The following is a 25,712-nucleotide window of genomic DNA, read 5'->3' on the forward strand; positions in this document are numbered from 1 at the left end:
CTCTGTCATTTGCAAAACAACGTGGATTCTGTTTTTGCCTTTCTATCTAATGGAAAGAGAAGAAAGATCAGGAGTGGGTGCATCAAGGAACTTTGGCCCTGCTGAGCAGGCCACCTCCATTTTTCTAGGTTCCAGGTATATTTAAAAATGAGTGAATGCCAAAACAGGGTTGTGCTGTACTAAAATGTTTACACTTAGCTGTTACATTTATATGAGGAGCAGAGGTTCTTCCAATACTGTCAGTGTATCTCTGTGACTTTATGTATCCAAACTTATTTTGAAATAAAAGCAAATGTCTGAATTTTGGGCCCTTAAAGAATTTGAGGCACTGGCTCAATGTTCTCCTGTCTCAGTAGAGGAATAGGCATTCCTGTTTGCTGTGAGTGAACATTATCAGTTCAGAGGAGAGTGGTGACGGCAACAGTGGAGTTGACTATAACTGGTGCAATGACGGTGGGTTAATAACAGCTAACACCTCTGGAGCATTTACTATGCCAGGTACAATCCTAAGTATCTTATGCATGCCAACATACTATGCTTTCTTATGCAGGTACTATTCTTATCCACATTTTTATAGATAAAGGAACTGAGGAACGGAATGGAAAGGTTAAATAACCTGCCTGAGGCTGCACCACTAGCAGTAGTATTGAGTCCCAACTCTTAAGTACTGTGCCATTCAGCCTCTGACAACATGCAAAGCAGAAAACATAAGGATCAGAAGAGGAATGCGAGTGTCCTTAGACTCACAGCCAAACGAAGTTAGTAGGTGTTTGTGATAGTGGGGTTGGGGAGGGACTTACGATATCAGAAATAAAACTAGGTGGGGGCTCAGTCACTCTTGCCATTTTGATTCTTTCCCAATCTGTGGTTGTTTCCAGGGCTGAAGGAATTGGGTAAACAAGGTTTCTATCTGCACTCATATTCTTTCCCCAAAGGCTATGTGATGTGTCCAGATCAAAACGGAAAGTACCATTTTTCAATGACACATAAAATCAGGGCAGTTGCACAGGGTCCTGTGCTCAGAATGACCTGGTGCTTAGATTAATGATCTGTTGTCGCCATCTTGAAAGTCTTAATAATTTTTGAACATGGGGCCCCGCAAATTGTATAGTGGGTCCTGTGTGGAATCCTGGGCAATCTGCAGAGGCCAGTAGCTCCAATCTACCAGGGGAAGCAAGGTACTATTTCACCGTGATTTCTTTGGAACTGCAGAGCTATAAATCTGCAGTTGGTTGTTAGTGGATTTGCATTTTACTGCAATGTAATACTCTTCCTCACAGGAGAAAGCAGCAAGCTCTCACTAATAGGGGTTTTAATGATGCTCTGCCAAGGTCCACGTGCATAGCCTCAAGCAAAAGAGCTCAGGACAGCCTCTGAATTCAACAGCAGGGTTAACTACAGGGAAACCTCTGCAGAATGATAAAATGCAGTTAACCTCAGCTGGATTTGCAGCTGGCCCCAAGGTACACTCCTGAAAAGCAACACCGGTCTATGTATACAATTTTAGCTCTGGTCCTCCTGGAATTGTGTTATTTTCCATCACACAGTGTTTGCATAATTTAGGCATGCTATAGTTAAGTCAAGGTTTGCCAAAACTTGTAGAGAAAATCAGACTGCCTCAGCACAAGGAAGCCAATCTGATAAGTCCTCTATTTCTCTCTCAATGCTCCAGCAGTCTGGCACTGGAGGAAATGATTGTGCACTGGTGTTGAGTTTCCATGGAATCAGTTGCTCCTGGTGCCTTTTCTGAAGTGAAGGGTAGTGAGCTTATTTTCTCCACCAGTGCAATGATGATACAGTAAGCAGAAACTATGAGTGAAAAAAAGCCAACTTCTCAAAGAAAGCAAAAAGAGAATTTTGCACTTCTTTTGGTCAGAGGAGTCAGAGCTTTCACAGTCAAAGAGATCTGTCAGGTTACGCTGAATTAATAATGATGGCTAACATCTTCTAACATTTACTATGCCCCAGACACCCTGGGAAGGGCTTTACACTTGTCAGCTTAGTTAATCCTCACAATAACCTGGTGAAGTACATATTAATATTATCTCCATTTTAAAGGTGAAGGGCCCGAGGCACGGAGAGGGTAAGCAGTTGAGTCAGGAGAGCAGCTGCCTGGCTGCGGGAGCTACAGGTTTATCCAGGACAATAACAAGCAGTGATGATTCCCGGTGGGGCCTGGCTGGGTGTGCAGCTGCTGGCCTGCGTCCTGTTTGTCCTCACAATAAACCCCCATTAATGAGGGAAGCACGATTGGTCTCCCTTGCTCTTGCAACCTGAAAGAGCCTATAGAATCCAGATCCCATTGTGAATGCTTTTGTAATTGGGAGATTCCTTTTCTATAAACAGAATAATCAGCCTCTTAATGTATCCATAGGGAATTCAGGAGAGGGATGAAGAAGCGGCTCCTGTTTTTGAGGCATTTGCAATTATGGTCGGAGAGACAGAACCAACAGATGGGGAACAATGGTGAGGCTCGAGGCCTGGTGTAAGCAAATGCTGCACTGTGGTCTTTGCCTGTGAATGGTGTGGGAAAGGAGAGAAGGGAAGGGTGTTTACTCACTGGCTATCCAGTGAGGTCGGAGGGGGGATGGAGAGAAGAAAGTGGATGTCTTTGGGCACATTTCTTAATCTTTAGGCTTCACCTTCCTCAACTGAAAATAAAGCCATAAATTATTTCCAATACTCTTCCCAACTTTAACATTCAATGAATCTTGACCTTTTTTGTAAAGTGAGATTTTTATATTTGGTGTTTGCTAAAAGTCAGGGTACCCCCTTACTGATGTGGCTCAGACTGAAAATCACATGGCCGAGTTGATACAGTTTCCTGACCTCATGTTAGCTCCTAAGGGCTTATGTGTGCTGAATTTCAACTTTTCTTAGAAATTCAATATAATGATTCTCCCCAACCATTGTATACATTTACTTATGTTTCCTGGCTATTTGTATTTTCCTTTTTTTTGGCCAAATATGAAGATAAGATATACATAGACTGTAGCACTTAAGGATAACTTGTGTGTTTTGAGTTTTTAAAGAAACAAAATTGACCAAATGGTATAACCTGCCATCTTGCTCATTATCGGTTAAATTTTTTTTCTTGAGTCTTCATTTTTATATATTTCTCCTAACACTTTGTTATTCCAGCTCCTAACATCTGGTTATGATTGTTGAATGCAGTTTAAAATCAATGAGGTCTGTGATGGAGAATAAACAAATTAAAAAAATTAGTTTTTATATCATTACGCACACCATGTTTTCAACAGTAAAATGGTTTTATCTCAAACAGCCATGTAGTTAAGAATAAAAATTATCTGATACTGATCATTGCAATACAGAAACAATAATTAAGGAGGAGGGATTCAGGACGTATTTTTGAAGTATGATCCTTAGGATGAGGTGGCTTTCTTTAGCCTGGCAAATACTCCATTGAGCTCAATGACCAGTTGTTCCTTAAGTATGGTTCCCGGACTAGCAACACTGGCATTTAGCAACTTCCTAGGTCCCACTCAAGCTCAATCAGGTGTGGACCAGCGGTCTGTGTTGTAACAAACTCTCCAGACGATCCTGAAGTATCTTAAAGTTTGAGAACCGCTGTCAGTGGAATAGAATATGGTCATAAATTACATTTAATGACTATCTTTCCTTACACAGTCCCTCCCCATGCCCAGCTGGATATGCAATTTAGAAGTAAAATCACAATCCAGATTATTGGCAATGTTCAGTAATTCCCCATTGCAGGTTGAATTTGGCATGAGCTGCTCTGCTTTTAGCAAAATTGGATTACTCTTCTCTCCCCCAATGCCTCCACTTCCTGCCATGAGGGACAGTTGACATGGGTTGTGAAGGCTGGGAAGAGTTTTTAACAAGTGAAGATTTAGGGTTGTGCATTCCTGGATGGTGTCACCATGAAACAAAGACATCAAGTCACCTGAGCTTCTTGGTCTCTATTCATCAAAATCCTAGTTCAAACACCACTTTCTCTGTGAAATCTTTCTTGATTCCTGAAACCAGATGGTGTGATCTCTCCCTTCTATAATGCCCTATAGACCCCCAACTCCTGTGTTTCATATTTCTCTCACAGTATGTCCTATTCTGTCTTGTAGAGTTAGTATTGTCTAATTTCTCTGATGAGCCTATAAGTCTTGATTTCCGGGTTATATCTACCCATCTTTCACCCCTGCCATGCCAATCATGGAGGCAGACACATAATAATAACTCAGTCAATTGTTGTTGAATTGTGGTATGCAGTGGCCGCATTTCCAGCCAAGCCCAAAGGGTCATTGGATAACTTCTAGCCAAGGCTATTAGCTGTATGAGGTAGGTGTACATCGCATGCTCACCCCCAAATATTCCCTTGCAGGTGCCCCACATTCATTATTTTAAGATGCACAGAAAGCTCACAGCCCAGGTTTAAAATGCAAAATCTGCCCAGGAGGAATCAAGATATAGAAGGAAGATCTGGAGGGGACAAGCCCAACACTTTTACCCCCCGGAGCTATCCAGGGGCAGCTTTGGACACTAGAAAGGACTGGGGCTGCAGAACGGGAACAAATCTTTGATTTCACAGTCTTGCCTGGGGCCTTGACTGACAGTAGCTGCTGCTTTAGCCTCCATCTGTGGCTTCATGCCTTTTTAGAAGAGACTCAGGAAATCTTACTCTGGTCTTATAGAGAATATTTTCAGCCTAAGAGAAAAATCATGAGCATGAGAAGCAAGCTTGTCTTGCTTTCCCACACCCAAAGACAGAGACTTATAAGACAATAACTGTCTGGAAAGAATCTGAAGACACGCAGTACAATACCTATTTAATTTATTATTTTTGAATGCTCTTCTTAATACCATTGTAGTGAAAACAAACAATAAACTGACAACCCTCTCCCCCTCCAAACAATGTTTAATTTACTTTTATATATTTGTTAGACACTCATGTCTTGAAATTCATTCTATAAAATTGTAAACCCGTGGTGAATTCTCAACAGAGACTTTCATTGTAGGAAAATAAGATCAGGAAAGATGTTTTACATGGATTAAAACCACATTTTTAAAAATCCGTATTTGTGATTTAATCTACATCATGTTTTATCTGCATTGGTTCAGATTTATTTCCCCCCCAGGAGCACTGAGCTGGTCTTCGAGGTTCATTCATCGAGGAACACTGCCATCGTGTGGCCTGTGTGTTAAAGACAGCTCATGAAAGACAACTAGCAGCATGGTTTTAATTTTGATTCTCTCTAGAAAAATATTTGAGGCTTTAAAATGGGCTTTGTTGTTTGAAGCTATATTTATCGATTCCTTTTTAAAACAGCATATTCCAAATATTTGCCAAAGGATGATCTCTGTGCCAGCTTTTAAATCCCTCAAGCATGTAGTTACCACATCAAAAATATGGCATATATAAAATAATAATTGAACATTGCTCGTTTTATAAATTTGCAAAGTTTTCACAAATTTATCCACTTTAAAGAGAGTTAAATACCTTCCTCATGTACACTAACGTGGCTGCCTATTTTTTCTCTACACTGATAAGTCTGTTTAGGGAGAGGAAATACAGAACAAGAACTATAGGGAGGCAGCATTATGTAGTTCCAGAACTAAAGAATGAACCTGGAGTCTCTGCTTTGCCACTAATTTATGCAAATTTGAGCAAACATATAGGCTATCTGGTCTCAGTACTTTCTTTCTTAAATGAGAAGGTTTGATACCCTTAATGAGAAACTGTTTTTCAGCTATAAATCTGTGATTCTACTAAAGTAAACAACTCCTTTGAAAAGCAAGAAGGCTGTTTTTCTTTAGGTGGATTACATCCCTATGGTTTCCCTCCCCCTTCCCCCCCCCCCTCGTTCCTAACTGCAGCTTTGTCTGCATAACTCATGTGACATTTTCTCTGCAAGAACCCAGAGATTATGTGTTGTGTTCAGGATTGCTCCAGCTCAAACAGCTTTCATGCATTAGGCATCTCCACAGATAGAAAATAAAGTTGATGAATCTTTGCAATTGGTAAACAGCTTACTGGCTTCTAAAAACTGTGGATTGTTAAAGAGGCTCCAGAATGTTAGAAAAGACAATTCAAAGGACAGTCCAATTTCTACACCACCTGAAAGGGAGGGTAATTTTCTTCCCTAACTATATCTTCTGCTTCATAAACTCGTCAAAAGTAAAAAGAGGATACAAACGCTGCCGAGTATAACTGTGTGCTGTTAACATTCGTTAATGTTCTGATGAGACAAAATTATGGTAAATTACTCTCTTGAGTTGATTTTGTGAAGTGTGTAACATGGTGAGGGATGGAAATACAAGCTGGTGTTGATGTTTAAACTGTGTTGGAAGGGCACATAGATGTGGTCAGTTGCTAGGAGACCTCGAGCACAGAGCTGATGCCCCTCTGTGTGTGCAGGGGTGTTTTATCTCAAGAAACCTTGTCTTTCACAGTCCAAGATGACATTGGGTGTACAGTCTGTCAGAATTCAGGTGGACCAGTGCTGGGGTGTTGCTTGTGTCAATCCAGCCATTCTGACATCTACTGCCCATAAAGGGAGCTCCTGAAAGAGAGCAATATAGCATCATGCCAATATCCAAGGTTCTTCGGAAACACTCAGGGTAATTAGCTACCAATTCAGTTTAAATACTCTTACATAAAAAGGCAGCTGGTCTGTTCACTGATATTGGTTCCAAGAAGTGGGCAGTACTGGCTAAATAATCACTTCAGTGTTCCAAGAGAGGGATGCCAGGCCCCAAAGAGGGTTCTAAGCAGAGATGTGCTTGAGTGGAACTCGGACCCTGTCGTTTACAATGCAATCATTCCAGCCATTTGTGGGAATTGTTTAACAGATTTTATGCTAAACACACACACTTCCAGGCTGTAACTATGACCAAGAGTAGACCTGCGCAGAACTTCAGATCTGGAAGCATCTTAGGAGTTCTTCCAGCACCCCCAACTGGTGAAAACAGAACCTGAATCAGTCTGTGGCTAAGAGCAGCCCTTAATGCTGCTCCCTCAGGGAAGCCTTCCAGAAAATCACGGCAAGGTCTACTGCCCTTGTAAAACAGTGTAAAGCTTTGTCAATGTCCAGGACATTGTATTCAATGAAGGGGGAAAAACCCTAAAGGCTGAGGAATGGCTCTAGAAGATCTCATTTTGCTTAGAGGAAACTGAGTCGCTGAGGGGTATTCTAAATTATTTGAAACACGCAGCTAATTATCACTATAGCTGTGATCATAATCCAGGTCTCCCAGTTCATGCTCTTTTACAGTAACCATCTGTTTTTCTGAGGAGATTTATGATGTTCTGTTCGTCCACTGGTATGAACTGCAGCAACAATCTGTAACTTTCCTGTAACACTTCACAATGTGCAAAGCACATTTATATACATTGTTTCATTCAATTCCTGCAACCCTGGGAATTATCCTTAGTGCACAGAATAGATCTGCATTGCTATGAAAGTGTAGTTCTAATTACACTAATTTGCTAGATGTTTATTGTAATCCTGTTGCCATGTCCCAAAATCAAGAGTGATAGACTGACCTCAGGAAATAGATCATGAAATCCTAATGTTGTTCAAATTGTTTGTGTGTGTTTGCTCCATTTAAAATAAACAAAACAGGCATTCTATATTGCTTATCTATGAGAAAACAACAACTATCATCAATTACAAGCCATTTTGGAGAACCTACTGTGTATTAGGTCTGGCACACAGCAGATACAAAGATGCTGTTCAAGGTTTAGCTTTGAGAGAACTGGACTTGGGTTCAAGAAGGAGGAAAAATAAAATAAACGGGTACTCATCTGCTCCACTCCTAATCTTTCTTGAGCTTCAAAAATATTTGAAAGAGGTGGAGGCCTGAGTGAGGATGGCCTGCCGAAATCCCCTCTTGTTCCCTAAGGGCCTTAGAATCTGCTGCTTGCTTGGCCTGGAAAGCCCTTGCCCCAGATCTCAGCATGGCATACTTCACACTTCCTTCAAGTTTTTGCTCAAGGAAAGTGAAGACTTTTCTGACCATTTATTTTAAATTGCAATCCTTTCCAGGGCCACAATTCCTTTCCAGGACCAGCCTAGAAGTGAAAGAGGGTTTTCTTTTTTATTGGCCCGGAGGAGCACACCTTTTTCTGATCTATTCAAGGATGACTTATTGTCTGACTGTGACCCTAGACCTTCCCCAGTTTATTTTTCTTTGTAGCACATATTGCCATCTGACAAATTATATATCTTACATCTGTTTTTATGTCTGCTCCCTCACAGCCCTTCCACTAGTATAAAAGCTCTGTAAGGGTAAGGAATTTTGCATGTTCTCTTCATGTATCTACAGTGCTCAGAAAAGCACTGATTGTAGCTAAGATAGACCCTAATGATTCTCACTTCCTGATATTCATGCCTTTCTTTTATCCTCTCTCACATTGAATCAGAACCAGTCAATGGTAGAGCAGATACAAGTCTTTTCCACTATGTCCTGACACACAGAAGCCATGAAAGGTAATAAATGATAATGGTTGTGTTAAACCAATGCATATTAGAGTTATTTCTTAGGCAGCAAAAGGTAACTAATACAGTGCCTGACCCATAGTAAGTTCCTGATAAATATTTACTGAATAAAGGTATAAATATAAGCAGATTTCTTCCTAGATTATTCAGTGATCAAATATAATATCTGTAATTAACATAAACAAAACTGTATAAAAAACCATTTGAGCAATAAGAGAACATTATTTGGAGTCTCAAAATCTAGGTTTGAGTCTTAGAGCTGCTATTTATTTACCATCTGACCTTATATAATTCACTTATAGTCTTTGGTTCTTAGTTTTCTTGATCTGTAAACTGGAAATAATGATAACAATTACAATTATACTACTAATAATACCATCTGCCTGGCAGATCCCTGTTGATAAAAATCTGTGTATTAGACTTCTGCTGAAACCCATACTTTACCTGGAATTTTCCATTCTGTGACCAATAAATCATTTTTGCTGTTTGTCAGTTTCCGTTGTTAGAGTTACAACCAAAAGTGTCTTTATGCAAAGCATTAACACTAATATATATAAAACAATAGCAAACAAAACAAGGTGATATGTAATGAGTAACATGCTACATAGTACACCAGAGTATGACAGATGAGAAGAAAAGGATGTCAGACCACCTTATCACCCATTTCTGTGAGCTGATAGCAAGGACGTCCTAATTCATCTGCTGGGAAAGTCAGGGAGGGCCAAGGACTTCTGTAATCACAAAAATTCTGGTATTGAAGGGGTATTTTAGAAGCCTGGGCTTCTAATTTTTTCCCTATGGTTGCGTTTGATAAGTAATTATGGCTTAGTAGTGTTAAATTCATGTTTAAATGTCGTAATAAACCACAGAGCCATGTGTGTTCCAGAGAAGATTCTCCAAGTGGACAGATTGTGTTGTACACAGACATCATGCAAACAAGCAGCCGGGACTCTGTGCCTGCTTCTGTGCCCTTGGTCCCCAGAGAGAACACGAGAGTCTTACAGGCCACTCGCCACAACATCATCACCTTGTCAAAAAGCTCTTCATAATATTTCGAGCTCAGAGGACACTGTCCTAGGCATGTCATGAAACACTAATAAAAAACTTATCTTACAGGATGGAGTGTTTTCATTTTTACAAACCAAGGAGACAGGAATTTCTGACAGGCCTCAGTAGACAGCATGAGGCATGGCCACCGTGTGATTTGGCCTCCTGAAGCCTAGAGAGACGGTGACTTGAAGCAGTGGTCTGGGTAGTGTAGGCAGGTCTCAAACTGTTTTATTTGCATTGGTCACATTGTTCCCTATTGTTAGAATGACTTTGATGGTCATTTTTTATTAAGCCGCTACTTGTTTTGTAAGTGCAAATAATCTCTGTTTTATCCTCTGCTGCTTAGATAAATGGGTCAATAATTGAGTTTTAACAGAATAATAGAGATAGTTTTCTGAATTTTACATATTTATTCATGGAAATTTGCTTTGTTTTCTCAATTTTTTTCCCTACAAAATTTAGATCCGTTTATTTTTACAGCTATGGGGCAGTCCTGAAAGAGCTTTTGTGGGAAAAATGATAGCCTTCTCTTTAGGTTAAAATTTTAAATTTATTTCTATATACTAAAGCAATGCTTTTTAATTTCATTCTTAAATCATGTTCTTTGAGGTTTATTAACCCAAAGAAAGAAAGTGTGGGGGGCACCCTAGGACAAATTGGCCATTGATAAGGCTTAAGTCTCAACGTTGACTTTTAGAGAGACAACAGGTGTGAAAATAAGGCATTAAGAAAGTAGGGATTTTTAAAAATCATTTTATGTCTTTCTTTAGTATATCAAGCACTCAAATCATGGAGTTTCTTCCACAATGCAAACATAATAACTTTTCCACCTATGGAAGGCTGTCAACAGGCTTGTTAACCTAGGGAGAAAAATGGAAAGGTTAAACAAGTAAAACGTCCAAAACTGGACCCCTCTGGCCAGGAAGTCTGGAAGTCTTGACAGATTATGAGAGGAGGTATAGGTTGACCCAGGGGTTAGATGCCACATTCTCATCCCTCCTCACACATTTCTTCTGGGGTGGAACTTTGATGGAGTGTGGGTGGTTTAGAAATAAGCACTTATGCTCCAGGAAGTCTGAGGACATTGAGGTTAATGGCCTGGCATTAGAGAGAACTCTGATCCTCAGCTTAGGTCCATGTCCCATCCAGCCCTAAAAAGATAACTAGAGGGTGGCACTAGAAGGCAATTGTTTCTTCATGGTCCTCATATGAAGTGTGAGAGCACAGGAGTGGTGATGTGCCTGAAGAGAGGACACACAATTTCTGAGTATACATTGCACTAACAAGTCAGTGGCTGCAGCTTTTGATGGCACTGAAATTGGAGGCAAATGACCAGGATCACATTCTCCAGTAGCAGGGGAAGCCAGAAATCTGAACACAGCCAGACATGACCAATTTAGTGAGGAGCCACTCTGCCATGGAGATCAGGAGGGTCAGGAGGATAATGAGTCCGTCTAAAGACTCCCTTCATCCCCAGTCACCACTACGTCTCATAAGCAGCACTCCTTCCCCTGACTGATGTTCACCCCATACACACTGGCCTGGCCAGACTGCTAATTTATGGGCAAAAGTCTCTTCTAATTAATACTCATTGTTAAACATTAGCAGTTTAAATTTTGCTTTTCTAATTGTCCCATATTCTCTGAAGAGGGAAAGTCAGAACTCTCAAAGATAGAGAATTTTATCCAAAAGAAGTGACCTAAAAAGGCTGCTAAATATTTAGATCAAATTAGATAAACATCTCAGGTAGGACTAAAATTAAATTGTCTTCCCCTTTGCCACTAGGTAATATGGGGTCACCTATAAGGGGAATCAGATTAATCAATTGAATGTAACCAAACTATATTATTTCTGTATGAAATTCAGTGAATTAGCAACTTTGTAACAAGTTCTAATGTACAGGAGTTGGAAAAGATCCAGGGATTTCCATCACCACTTGAATCCATTAGCATGCTAACTTCCACAAGGGCAGGGATTTTTGTCTGTTTGCTGACTATTTCCAGTGTCCAGAATAAGTGTCTGTGCATGGTAGGTACTCAATAGTTATCAGTTGGAGGAATTACAACTATAACACAAAGCAGATGTGCAAAGTGACCCCTAATAATCCTGATACAGTTTCAACAAAAGCAATGTGTCACAGAATCAGAATAATCCACTGAGGACCAAGCCCTTGGTTGAGGAAGCATTTCTGTATATCCCTCTTTTTTTTGTTGTTGTTGCTGTTTTTTTTTTTAAAAATGTATAACTTCAACATTTGAAAAATTAACAAAACATTTTAAACATTAAAAAATTCAAATTAAAATAAAAAAACAAGTAAGGCTAATCTATAGTATTAAAAGTCAAGGTAACGGTTATCACCAGGAGGTAGGTGAGTGTTTTGATTGGAAAAGGATGTAAAGGGGGCTTCAGGTGAACTTGAACTATTCTATGGCTTGACCTGGGTGCTGGTTAGTTGGGTGTGTTGACTTTGTGAAGATTTGACAAGCTGTGCAGTTATGACTTTTTGCTTTTTTGTGTTTATGTTACACATGAATAAAATAAGTTAAAAGTTATCTTGTGATTGGCATCCATGTTTACATACTTAGATAAATTATCATTTTAAGTTTTTAAGAACTCATGTTGCTAATTATTCTGCAGAAAGTTTGTACCAGTTTTGACTCCCACCAACGGTATTTAAAAATGTGATTTACTTGTATTCTAGTTAGTACTTACTGTCACCATTTTCCTAATTTTAATGATTATAAGTAATATAAAATTGAGACATATTTTATTCTTCAACTTTTTATTTTGAAAACTCTCAAACTTACAGAAAAGCTGAAAGAATAATATAATGGGTACCCCTATATTCTTCTTTAGATTCACCAACTTTTAACTTTTTGCCAAGTTTTCTTTTTCTCTCTGTCTCTATACACACATGTATATATGTGCACATATATACATCTACCTATCTATCTGTCCATATTTCTGAACTATCGTAAAAGAAATTGTAGACATCATGACAATTTGTCCCTTAATGTATCACTTAAGACTAAGAATGTTCTTTTACATAAGCACTATACCTTCATCACACCTTAAACATTAACAATTCCATATTATCAAATAATTCCAGTCTATACTTATCATTCCACAATTGTCTCCATATAGTATTTTCTAACTGATTAAAAGAAAAAGCAAGAGGAGTCAATAAAGATTATTCATCCGTTGTGTTTAGCTGCTCTGTCTCTTTTTACCTAAAACAGTCCTCTACCACCACCACCCAACCCTGCTTTTTCATGATATTGAAAATTTTTCAAGTCTAGATCACTTGAAAACCTTCTGTTTGTTTTCAAATGCATATGACAGTGCTTGATTTTACAGGCTCATACTACAAAATTATTATAGGTTTTCAGAAACACATGCATCAACAACTGTAACAAATTTTCATTTTTGGCTATTGGCTAATGAGAGCAAGACACTGGATCTCCAGCCAGACACCAGATGTTTTTACTGAGAGAGAGAGAGAGAGAGAGAAAAAAAAGAGCATTAGGAGCTTTTAAATCTTACATTATTACTTTGATCATATAAGAAATAATTGTGACATTTCATGCTTGGAAGTGTATCACGGGGGCTTTCCTTCATATTGACACTATATGTTACTGAATGGATCTGAATGGATACTGAATATATAACCAGTTTAAAGGACCTGAAAATGAAGTGACAGCCAAGAGGGATATTTTGAAGTTTGCAACGATCCCTATATAAATAGAACGGATCAGCATAACTTTGGGATAAAATTAGCCGACAGTTTGTGCACTCTGCAGCATGTGGCTGTTTGCTGGGTGCCTGCTCTCCTGATAAATCACAACAAAGCGTCCAGAGGGAGAGGAAGGATGGACGGCACCGCTGCCCCTGTCACTAAATCTGGAGCTGCCAAGTTAGTTAAGAAAAATTTCCTTGAGGCTCTAAAGTCAAATGATTCCGGAAAATTGAAGGCTATTTTAGTCCAAAGGCAAATAGATGTGGACACAGTTTTTGAAGTTGAAGATGAGAATATGGTTTTGGCGTCTTATAAACAAGGTAAAAAAGATAGGTGTAATGGCAAAATTAATAGAAAATGAATGTTTAAAAGTGTACAGCCTCAGTCATCCTGTGTAAATCAGTAGCTTGTATTGTTTCTTTTTGTGTTTATTTTAAAAGTACTTCTGATTTGCTGTTTTCTTTCTTTTTAAACTAGAATGCATCATGGGCTAATATATATATTTATTTCTTTTCTTTTCTTTCTCCACCCTGTGCCTAGAATTTAAAATTCTGAATAATTATATTTAGTAATGCACTGTTTCTAACTTTTTTCCTATGATGATATAGAATAAAGAAAAGAAAACATCTGTACATTATGCTTAAACAGACTGTTGAAACCTAGTATGGAAAATGCGGCTGGCTTGGGGACAGGCTGCTAATTTTTCATTAACAGCCACTTAAAGATATATCATGCGTATGTCCCTGTGAATTAAAAAGAGGACCCCTCCCCCATACGGAGGGTTAATGAATGGACAAAGCTTTTGCACAGCCTCCTTGATGGTCCTCATCGTTTTAATGAGTTTTCAGTTCAGGCACAAAAGTCGGGCTCAGGAAAACCAAAGTTAACTTTTTTCCTGGACTATAATAATAGATCAAGATTGTAGATGTACTTAACAAAGAATATCTGCCGTATAGTAAGAACTAGGAAAACAAAAATTGTAACAGAGTTTTTTTTTATTAAGGGATTTTTCTGGAATCCATGTTTAATAAATCAGAAAGAAATTAGAAGTACACTGATTCTGATTTCCCAAATCAACTAGTTACTGGGGAAACTCGAGTAGTTAGGCCGTCTGGTGAGTGGACTGTGAACAGACGCCCTGCTCAACATCACTTCTGTTTAAACAAAACAGACGATAAGGTCTTGTGTACAGCATTTAGAGAGATAGTAATTATTTTTTATGTTTGAAGATGTTTTCTGTTCATACATGAATCATCAGCGCCATCCATTTCCAGACACAAATGCTAATGGTATATATTTCTACATTAATTTACTATCTCAAGATTGTCAGCTCTGAAGGGAGTAAAGAATAGTTGATGCCAGTTACTGTGTTTGTGATTTTAACTTGAGAGTTTTATGATGAATTGGCATTGCTATTTTGATTGGAAGATAAAGGAGGGGTCTGTTTTTTTTTAAAAAGTTGACGGGGACTTGTTAAAAAAATTGTATACTGTATAATTAGAGATTGTTTTCATCTCATGACTTTGTTCAGTGAAAGAATGTCTGAATGCTAACTAAATTTTTAAGGTGTTTTTAAAAATTTATATTTGTGCCCAGTGTGAAATAACTCAGGTTCAAGTCGGTGGGTAATTTATTCCATCCTGTGTTGCAAAGACTGCCTGTTCTCATCCCTTGAGCATGCCGAGATGCACAGATCATTCGAAGATTCTGAGGTTATGAGAAAGAATTTTTTTTTTTTTTGGTGGTAGGGAGGAGGAAAAGTTGTGGACTAATGGGTACAAAACTATGCTATCTACCCTAAATGAGTCATTGTGCAGTATATGAATGTACTTGAAACAACACACTGTGCCCCACAATTATGTACAAGTAAATGTTAAAATATTTCGAAGAAAAAGAAAATTTTAGGTGCAGGTCTCAGGAAGCATGGTGTTGTTTCTTCTGCCTCCAGTGGTGTCATAACTCCTGAATGAGAAAAAAGTGTATTTTAAATTCTTCTTGTCAATATTTAAATTCTTCTTTTCAATATGAGCTGACCCTTGTGGTCCTCACAGAGCTAAATTTTCGTTCACACTACTGGGTGTTTTTATAGAGTTTGGACTGTGGGATGTGGCTTTCAATTAGGGAGATAGAAAATTACACAGTCCATTCTTATGTATGCCAGGTGGATGTGTGCAGAGAAATAATAGAATTTGTGGTTATATCTTCAGGGTTTATGTGTGAGATCACTTGTGCGTGTGCGCGCGCGCACGTGTGTAGAAAGAAAAACTCTCTGTTTAACATGAACATGATTATAAGAATGTCTCTTTAGTCCTAAATCTGGGTTAAAGCCTCATCTTTTTCAAAGTTTCTTCAAATCTTTTCACATAATTCCGGGCTAATTATCAGTCCTTTTAGTATTTCAGTTAGGAATGTAAGGGATATATAGAATCCTAGTTGCAAGCCAAAGTCGATGTAAGGTGGTTATAATAATTTCTTAAAGTCACAAACAAATTCTCAGGGCACAGTGTGGAGCTGAGTGGTCTACATTGTTAATTAGTTAGTTCCTTTCTGAATACTTCTAAGGAATAGGACCCATTTCTGTGTGGCCTTGAAGGGAATGTGGCTGGATTAAACTTTGTGAGACTTTATTAAATCAAAGCAGAACTTATGGACGTTGAGCGTTGTTGAACCGCTATGTGTTAAAACACTCTCTGGTTTTTTAAAACACTTTTGAAAAGCTCTACACAGAAAAGTGTACAAATCATGAGTATGCGGCATGGTTAATTTTCACAAGATAAACAAACCTGTGTAACCAACATCCAGATGAGGAAACAGAATGTTACTGTTTACTTTTAAAATAAGGGAGTATTCAGATTTTAGTTATTTTTGGCTTAATAAGCAAGGCAATGTGTTAAACCTATAACAGATATCGTGCTTTTAAATTTTCTTGTGTAATTAATAATATAATTCTGTGTTCAACATTTGATTGTCCAGTAGAAGATTAACAGTGGTACAATCAATTCTAAGCCATTTTAATTCTTTTAGAACACATAATATTTTTCCTAGGATTTCAAAAGGTGACCAAATTTTATTTCTAAATACATCTAACTCAATATAAAACTTGGTGTATAAGTTTTGGAAAGGTAACTCAGAACTTTGCTGGTGAAGAAATCACCTTAGGATCTAAATATTGCTCCCCCAAATCTACAATCTAATTGGTACAACAATAACCAAAAGTTGACCTCATAAGCAAATATAAAACGTGGATTTTGTGAGGAAGATAGAACAAAGCTATCGGATTACAGAGAAGTCTGGAAACTCATTTCTGCTTCCGCCTGTAGCACTGGGCTCATGTCATTGAATGGCGTCTTTTACCAGTCCAACAGAGAACAGCTTTAGAAGCCAGCCTCCAACGCTCATGTTCAAACTGTGGGTCCTGTCTTTTGCCAGCACCTAGTAATAATTCTTAAAGTTAGAGAGATCTCATTTTTTTCAAGTTATTTTAAGTTTCATAATCAAATCATCAGTTAAAATCATGTTTTTCTTGGCATCTGGCTGCTACAGGGATCCAAACCCTTGACTTTCGTGTTGTAACACTACACTCTAATAAAATCATGTTTTATTAATTAAAAATAAAAACAAAAAAGAAAAGAAAAGAACTTCTCTCGCACTTTGCAAAGCACACATTAAAAATGTACTGGTTGGCATTTGTGAGAACTCCCAGGGAATAGCGGAGATATGGATCTTAGAAATGAAGACAAGTAAGCAAAATTGCATCTACTAGATGATCACTTTAACATAGATGTGACCTAGAGAAAACATAAATACAAGAACAAATGCAATAAGTAATTGAATAGTCAAGGGATGTCAGTGATATGTAGTTTATTATGAGACAAGTACACAGTACTCAGAGTGAAATCTTTAAAAAAACACCTCAAAGGCTCCTACTGGTGACCTGCATAATGGAAACATGAATGAATGTCCATATGGCTATTCCCAAAGGTTTTCCAAGTACACATTCTGATTCTCCTTCACATTTATGAGTTTTGGCTCATTAATGACACAGGCAGAATATCATATTTATCTCTTGTATGAAATGCTCTAGTCAGCAAGGTTAATCAGAGTCCTTTTATTAATCAGTGTAATGCACTTTAAGCTCTTCGTTTACAGCCCACAGCTGCTGGTTCCTTGGTTGGTAGTCGTATTTTTAATAAAAATAACCAATGAATGATTTCACTTGAAAACTTTCTGGCAGGTACTCTATCTACTTTTCTAAGCAGCAACTGCTGTCCAAGTATCTTGAAAGCTCTTATTTCCACTCTCCTAATGAATACTCTCTTTATCACCTAATTTTCCTCTTTGCCAGAAATTCACTCTCCTGCTTTCCTATTGCTATCTTAGTGTTCTTTTCCCTTCCTAGATGTTCAAACTTTTTTCTTTTAAGTCTTACATTTCAAGCTTTTTTCCCCCCTGCTCTCCCAGAGGAACTCTGTCAGTTATCCTGAATATACTAGCTATTAAAAAATAGCCAAGAATTGTGCTTCAGCCTGTAATCCTTCAGGACTGTGTAAATACATGGACACAGCAGAGCTAATGTCTGCTAATCCAGCCACAAGCAGCGTGTGTAACCTTTGGCTGTAATAGTAGTAACAGGCTTCTCATGTGTGGGGTTCTTTTGACTCAGATAACATTGTAGTTGGTAACTGTTACAGAGCCCGGGCTTAGCTGAAGGTTTGCTAGAGAGGTGTATACCCTCCCCAGACACTGGAGCAGAACCAGTCTCGTCTTCCAAAAGATGGCCAAAACACTTCGCTCCTTACCATATTTCCTCAGCTAGGTCTCTTCCTACCCAGCTACTCGGGCATATCTCTTTGGTTTCAGGTTTAAATTAAACACATGTACCGACACATACACACACACAGAGGATTAGTCTGCATATTTTTGCAGGAGTAAAACTTCTGAAATTCCTTTAGAATTTTTAGCTACAAGTGATATCAGTTTGGAGGTGAACTGCATGTAGCCTTCAGATCATAGATGGCTATTTAAAAATTTTCGAGAGACTGAGTTTAAGAGTTTGAGTTGATCTCTGTCAGTTCTAGTCCTATGAACATGGGTATTTCATACTACTTAACCTCTACCAGACTAATCATCCTTATCTGTAAAATGGAGCCTTTGACGAGACCCTCTCTAAGTCCCCTGCATGCAGTTAAGTTCTCTGCGTCATGAAGTCATGCAGGGGAAATGATGTAAACAGTTTACATATTGTGGTCTGGGGAAGGTAAAAAGTGACTGTCAATACTATAAATCCACATGGTCCTGGCTCATTATTTGTGAGTTCTCTGTGAGATTCGTGCACAGGGAAAAGAATCTGTACTTCACTCTCTTCTTCTCAGTTGAGCCCCTTGCTCAAGCAGAGCTCTTCTGCGAGGAGCCATGACTGCACACGTGCTCAGCTGTGGGGTAGAGTATGAGTGGTTTACCCGAGAGGGAGGTGCCAGCTTCTTCATGCCCCCTTAGCTCCCATGGGCTTTGTTTCCTGCTTCTGCCCCACCCCGTCCTCTGTGCAGTTTCAGCACACAGTAAAAGGGCAGTCTGGCATCTGCAGAGGTGATCAGGGGGGGCCTTTGAAAGGCAAATGCTAAGAATAAATCATATCCTAGGTTTTGAAGCCCTAGGAAAATTCTGTTGTGAGAAGAAGGGAGAATGTAAAAGATGAATCAGCCTGATCAGTTAACTGTGTTTCTAGCATGATGTGACCATTGGTGGTTATATTTGAGGGGACAAATTGGGATCTATTGACATATCAGTATGTTAATAGGTGCAACATCATCTGCAGTTTTTGAAGAAAGTTTTACCTTGGGTTTGATCCTCCGTGAGAATGAGTATACTTATTTCTACGTTTGCTACACAGTGGCCTGTGGCCCCAGCCTCATTTTAAGGCAGGATTGTATGTGGGTGGACCTTTTGCTATGGGTTGCTCTTTTCTCTGCTTAAAGCAGCAGGCTTTCCTGTTATGCTCTAGGTGAATTATACAGAAACCCCTTCCCCACACTACCGCCAAAGTTCTGCAACACAGCTTGAAGGTATACTTCAGCATGCCCTGAGGCATGGCTGTATGGGACTAGGACAGACTGTCATTTCTCTATTTTAGCTCTCCAGGAGCTAAGGTATCTCGTTGCCACCAATCTTCACATATTCCCATCCAGGAGAGGTGAGTTGTAGGCACAATTCCATTCTGGGGGTCGGCTGATTCCAGGACCCGGTAGTCTGCGAGTCTGAGTTACCAGTGAATGTTTATGATTATAGAAGACACAGATGAAACTGACTGAGAAGCCAAGGATGACTGATTTGTGTAATAAATGAGCAGGATAAATTCTCTAGGTGCTGGTAGGAGTTTAGGAGGAAGAAAAAACCAACAAGCAAATGCATTTTCATGTCACAGATGTGACATACTATAGATGAATTCGGGATCTTCTCCTTTTCTTGTGATTTGTGAAGCAGGCTTGGAGCTAAACCTGTTCTGCTTCCACAAAGACAGAGACAGATGGAAACTCTGCATTGCGTATATTCTGAGTCCATGAGTTTGGGCTGAGGCAGGCAACTTATGACTCCTGTAGGCTGAAAAAGTGGCAGTTTTCTCATCTGGAAAAATGAAAGGCTTGGACTGAATAATCTTCCCTCCAGTGCTAACATTCTGTGTTTCTTTGATTTTACATCAAAATGGTGTTTTCTTAATCAGCTCTCTGCTGCTTCCTTCCCAACATCATTTCTCTTTCCATTGCAGAAGCAGGTGTGAGTTTCCAATCAGTCACCACACAGATCTGCCTAATCTTTGCTGCTAACCGGCAGGCAAAACCCGTCCTGGTTTTCAGATCTGGAACCAGCTTCTTTCTAAGATAGTTAAAAAAGACTGTCTTTGCAAATTGCATGTTAAGGAAATTTGAGTATTAAAATGGCTGATTAAGTATTGGTGTTAATTTGATTTATTCATTTTCACAAGTAAGTTATATACCATTTAGCTTGGGAACTCTGCTTGCTTAGAACACAGATTCAATGAACATAGCTAAATAGAAATGCACACACGAATATACACACACAGACATTGTGTGCACATTATCTATCTAAACACACACAACACACTCACACATGAGAGGCATGGAGTTGATACTCCCCAGCTCAGACTGTCTGTGATACTACTTAGCTCTGCCAGGGAAAGCCCTTATCACCAAATATCATCCCTCTCATTATCTGGAATCTCAAATTAGTATTTTAAACCTTAAATGTATTAGCCGAATCCAGTTTCCTACATAAATTCAGGTAATCTTGAGAGGGATCACACTTTAAACAATTCTCAGTCCATTAGACCTTAGTGTGAAAGTGCAGATTTTAAAGAACAGGTTTGGATAAGAGGAAAGGTGGGAGTGAGGGAGAGCAAGATGGCCTTAGAATTCTGCATGGAATGAAAAAGAGATTAGGGATGTGTGTGTGTGTGTGTGTGTGTGTGTGTGTGTGTGTGTGTGCGTGCGTGTAGCTAGGTTTAATTATACTTATTTATATAAAAAGTAATACATGCACAAATTACTAAATTTACATGTTACAAAGGGGGAACTGAAGAACAAGTACATCTATGTCCTTGTCCCCAAGCCACATAGTTCTTGGAGGCCACCACTGTAACCAGTTTCTTCTTCTAGGTGTTGAAGAAGGTGCAAATATATTTGCATAAGGCTGCATAGTATGCCTCCTGTTCAGTATGCATCTCTGCTTCTCTCACTCAAAGATGTATCTTGAAATTTTTCCATTTCAGTCTATACAGAACTGTCCCATTCTTTTTAATGGCAGTATAGTATTTGATTGTATGGATGTGCCATAATTATTTAAACTGTTTCCTATTGAAGAGCACTGAGGTTATTCCCAGTCATTTAGCCATCATGAACAATGCTGTAGTTCAGTGCATATTCTTGTATGTACGCCGTGTTGCCAGGGTTGCTAATTCCTAGGAGCACCTTTCACAGAATATGCTGCAAACTGTGTTTCTCTGAAGTTGTGCAATATAGTGGACTTTTAGGGCATTTCACACATGAGTGACTAAACTTGTTGGATAAATACCAAGGAGTACACGTATGCAGTGTTTTCACCTAAATCAGAGAATCTTAATACCTGATCATCAGGCCCACTTTTAATGTGGTCGTCATCCTCAGAGTGCCCTCTAGTTGCTTATCATTTCTTGTGGTGCCAGAAGTAATTATAATATTCTAGACTATTCTGGCCTCATCTAATCAGTGAAGAAGACAACTTTTACTTCTCTTGTTCTGAGTACTTGACTTTTATTAATGTAGCTTAAGATTGTGTTCATTTTTTGGCAGTTCTATCCTACTGCTGGCTCATTTTGAGATTACTGTCAACTTAAATCCCTGCATCTTTTCTGAAATAAATGACCATCAAACCATATTCTGCTTACCTCGTACTTGTAAGTAAAAATTTTATAACCCAAAAGCAAATGCTGGATTTAACCATGATAAAATTTATATTGTTGCTTCAGCCCTAGACTGTCTTCTAGGCTGCTGAGCTATCTCTGCAACTTCACCTTACCATCAGTGTTTCATCTTTCTGTACCTATTTTTATTTCCCACTCGTAGTGAACTTAAACGCTACTGTTGTAGGTACTGACTTTGAAAGAAAGTTTATAAAGTCATCACTGTTGTAGTTTGTCAAATACGGAAATTGTTGGAGACTTGTAGAAAAAGGATTAGCTCAGTGTACAGAAGTCAGAGGTCCGAGGGAGAAAGGAGAAATACGAGGGGGGGGGGGAAGAGAGAGAGAGAGAATGAACATCTCCAACAATTAATGGGAAAAAATTTATCTAAGAGATCTCAGTTCTAGGAGCAACTGTACTCCTCCCAATTAATTAATTTGTGTATAGCTGTGGGCATCGTTAATTTTGCAACACATCTTGTTCTCCTGTTTATTTTGGCTGCTAGGAAGTTCGAAGGCAGATTTGCAGTGCAGTTCTAGCATACAGGACACAGTTTATATTTCGTGTACCTATCTTGCTCTTGATTTCTTTTTATTTTTCTACCTTTCTTTTCTTTGCCCTTATACTCTAGATCATTTAAAAAAATCTTATATTGTGTAAAATTTGTGAGTTGCCTTAAATTCTTCTTTGAAAAGAGATATTGTATAAACCAGCAGGCAAATAAAATCTTAACATGACAATTTTTTTAAAAAAAATGTTAAACACATTCATGCCTTCGATTGACAACTATAGGGAGAGAGAACTGAGATGGAATAAAACTTGTAAGCTTATGACTACTAGCTTTGGATTCATTCAAGACAAACTCTCGGTAATTGAGAGTTAAAAAAAATTCCTAAAGAGTCGCATGTAACTCACCATGTAAAATAAAATACAATCATATAAAGGATGGTCTCAAACTAAAATGCCTTTGAGACCCGGGAAAGTAAAGCAAATAAAGGAACAAGATAATAGGGAATAGTAAAGACACTGAGAACGTGAGAAAGCCTCTCTTTTAGTTACATCAAAATATGCTACTGAGCAAAAAATTTGCAGACCCATTAACTACTGGTCTAAAACCTTTAAATTTTATAAGTGTGACAAAAATAAAATATTCTGCAAAAATCCTCACAAAACTGGGAGAACTCCTAAGTCAAGAAGTTACAAACTTTCTTTTCTTTTCTTTTTTAGGTTATTGGTTGCCTAGTTATAAATTAAAGTCTTCCTGGGCAACAGGCCTACATCTCTCGGTCTTGTTTGGTCATGTGGAATGTCTTCTGGTGCTACTGGACCACAATGCTACAATCAATTGTAGACCCAATGGGAAAACTCCTCTTCATGTGGCCTGTGAAATGGCCAACCTGGATTGCGTTAAGATCCTCTGTGACCGTGGAGCAAAGCTCAATTGCTACTCCTTGAGTGGACACACAGCTTTGCACTTCTGTACAACTCCAAGCTCCATTCTCTGTGCCAAGCAATTGGTTTGGAGAGGTAAGCCTTTCTGAGTGGGCAGCATCATTCTCGATTGCACACTAATGGCTTTGAGATTTGGTGATTCCTACTCATCTCAAGCAATGCAGTAGGCATCCCCCATGCATTAAGCTGAGTTCAGGGGGCCCTAAAATTACGCATACATATATGTGTTTAGTACTGTTAGCTCAGGGCATTCAGTGATAATCACATTGGCATCTTATTATTTTTTAACTGTAGGAAGGTCATTAATTTACTCATTTACTTAACGAATATTTTTTTAGCTCCTACTATGCATCAGGTATTATAACTAAGTAAAAAAGAAAAAAATAGTTCCTTCCTTCAAAGAGCTTATATCTTAGTGGAGGAGATCATATTAACAAAGTAAATTCATAAATATGTAATTATTAATTGGGGAAATCTGAAGAAGGAAACAAAGAGCACAGTCATGTGTCTCTTAATAACGGGGATACATTTTGAGAAATGCATAGTTATGGGGGTACATTTTGAGAAATTTCGTGGTTGTGTGAACATCATGGAGTGTACTTACACAAACAGAGATGGTGTAGGCTCTGTACACTGAGGCGATATGGTACGGCCCATGGCTCCTACGCTTCAAACCTGTATGGCATGGTACTGTTCTGAATACTGGAGACAATTGTAACACAATGGTAAACATTTACGTATCTAAACATATCTAAACATAGAAAAGGTACAATAAAAATACAAAATAAAAGATAAAATAAGATACACATGTATCGGACACTTACATGACTGGAGCTTGCAAGACTGGAAGTTGCTGTGGGTGAGTCAGTGAGTGAGTGGTGAGTGAATGGGAAGGTCTAGGACTTTCTGCACACTGCTCTAGGCTTAAAACTCCATACACTTACACGACACTAAATTTCTAAAAACAATTTCTCTTTCTTCAACAATAAATTGACCTTAACTTACTGTAATTTTTTTACATTATAAACTTTTTAATTTTTTAACACTTTTTGACTCCTTTCTAGTAACACTTAGCTTAAAACACAAACACATTGCACAGCTGTACAAAAATATTTTCTTTCTTTATATCCTTATTCTGTAAGTTTTTTCCGATTTTTAAATTTTTAAATTTATTTTTTACTTTTTAGAAGTTTTTGGTTAAAAACTAAAACACAAATACACCCACAAGCCTAGGCTTACACAGGGTCAGGCTCATCCGTATCCCCATCTTCCCCTTCCACACCTTGTCCTGCTGGGAGGTCTTCAGGGCCAGTAATACACATGGAGCCGTCATCTCCTGTGAGAACAACACCGTCTTCTGGAATCCCTCCTGAGGGACCCGCCTGAGGCTGTTTTACAGTTAATTTTTTTTCTCATAAGTAGAAGGAGTACACTCTAAAATAATTCTTAAAAGTATAGTATAGTAAATACATAAACCAGTAGTCACTTATTATCATTATCAAATATTCTGTACTGTACATCATTGTATGTGCTATACTTTAATCGACTGGCAGCGCAGTAGGATTGTCTACACCAGCAACACCACAGACACATGAGTAATGTGTTTTGCTGTGTTACAACAGCTGTGACATCACTAGACAACAGGAATTGTTCAGCTCTATTATAATATTATGGGACCACTGTTGATATATGCAGTCTGTCGTTGACTGCAAATATATTTTGGATGCAGAACAGATAGGATTTGAAAATGAATTAGATGTGGATGGAGGGTAAAGCAAAACAAAGTTCCAAATAACATTCCAAAGTTTCTGGTTTTAGAAAAGGAGCACATAGTTATGCCACTTTTTGAGATGGAGAAACTTGAGGAAAAAGCATCTATGTGGGGATGATTGTTAAATCAGTTTTTTTAAAAGTCAGGTTGATAGAGGTATAATTTACACACCATAAATCTCACAGTAAAATTACTATTTTGGGGAAACACTATTTTTGTGAAACCATCACCATAATCATTTCAAAAAGTTCCCTATTGTCCTTTGTAGTTAATCCCCTCCCCCTCCCCCATACCTTGTCAACCACTGTTATGGAGGTACTTCAAAAAATTTATGGAAAGATTCGTATTACCTTTTAATTCTATTTTTCCACAAACTTTTTGAAGTACCCTCATATTTACTGTCTCTATAGCTTTGCCTTTTTTTTTTTTTTTCAGAATGTCATGTAAATTAAATTATACAATATGTAGCCTTTTGAGTCTGCTTTCTCCCACTTAGCATGACGGATTTGAGATTCACCCATGAAAGTGCATGGAGCAGTAAATCAGACCTTTTTATTGCTGAGTGGTATTCCATTCTATACATGTAACAGTTTGTCACTCCTCAGTAGAGGGACATTTGGATTGTTTCCAGTTTTTGTAAATCTTGAAGAAAAGCTGATACCATCATTTGCTTACAGGTTCTTATGTGGACATATTTTCATTTCTCTTGGGTAAATAAATACCTAGGAGTAAAATGATGGGTTGTATGATAAATTTATAAGAAACTGCCACACTGTT

The 25,712-nt window shown here is 38.4% G+C and overlaps 1 protein-coding gene across 1 annotated transcript in view; it reads left to right on the forward strand.

Moving 5' to 3' along the window:
• The first annotated feature begins 13,352 nt into the window (after positions 1 to 13,352).
• Positions 13,353 to 25,712, forward strand: part of ASB4 (ankyrin repeat and SOCS box containing 4) — an 81,371-nt gene continuing 69,011 nt past the window's right edge. The window contains exons 1-2 of the mRNA XM_063099883.1: positions 13,353 to 13,580; positions 22,940 to 23,239. Of these exons, the coding sequence (XP_062955953.1) occupies positions 13,394 to 13,580; positions 22,940 to 23,239 (487 nt within the window). The 5' untranslated portion in view covers positions 13,353 to 13,393. The remainder of the gene's footprint in view (positions 13,581 to 22,939; positions 23,240 to 25,712) is intronic.

This window comes from Cynocephalus volans, chromosome 6 (genome assembly GCF_027409185.1).
Source record: "Cynocephalus volans isolate mCynVol1 chromosome 6, mCynVol1.pri, whole genome shotgun sequence".
NCBI classification, from domain to species: Eukaryota; Metazoa; Chordata; class Mammalia; order Dermoptera; family Cynocephalidae; genus Cynocephalus; species Cynocephalus volans.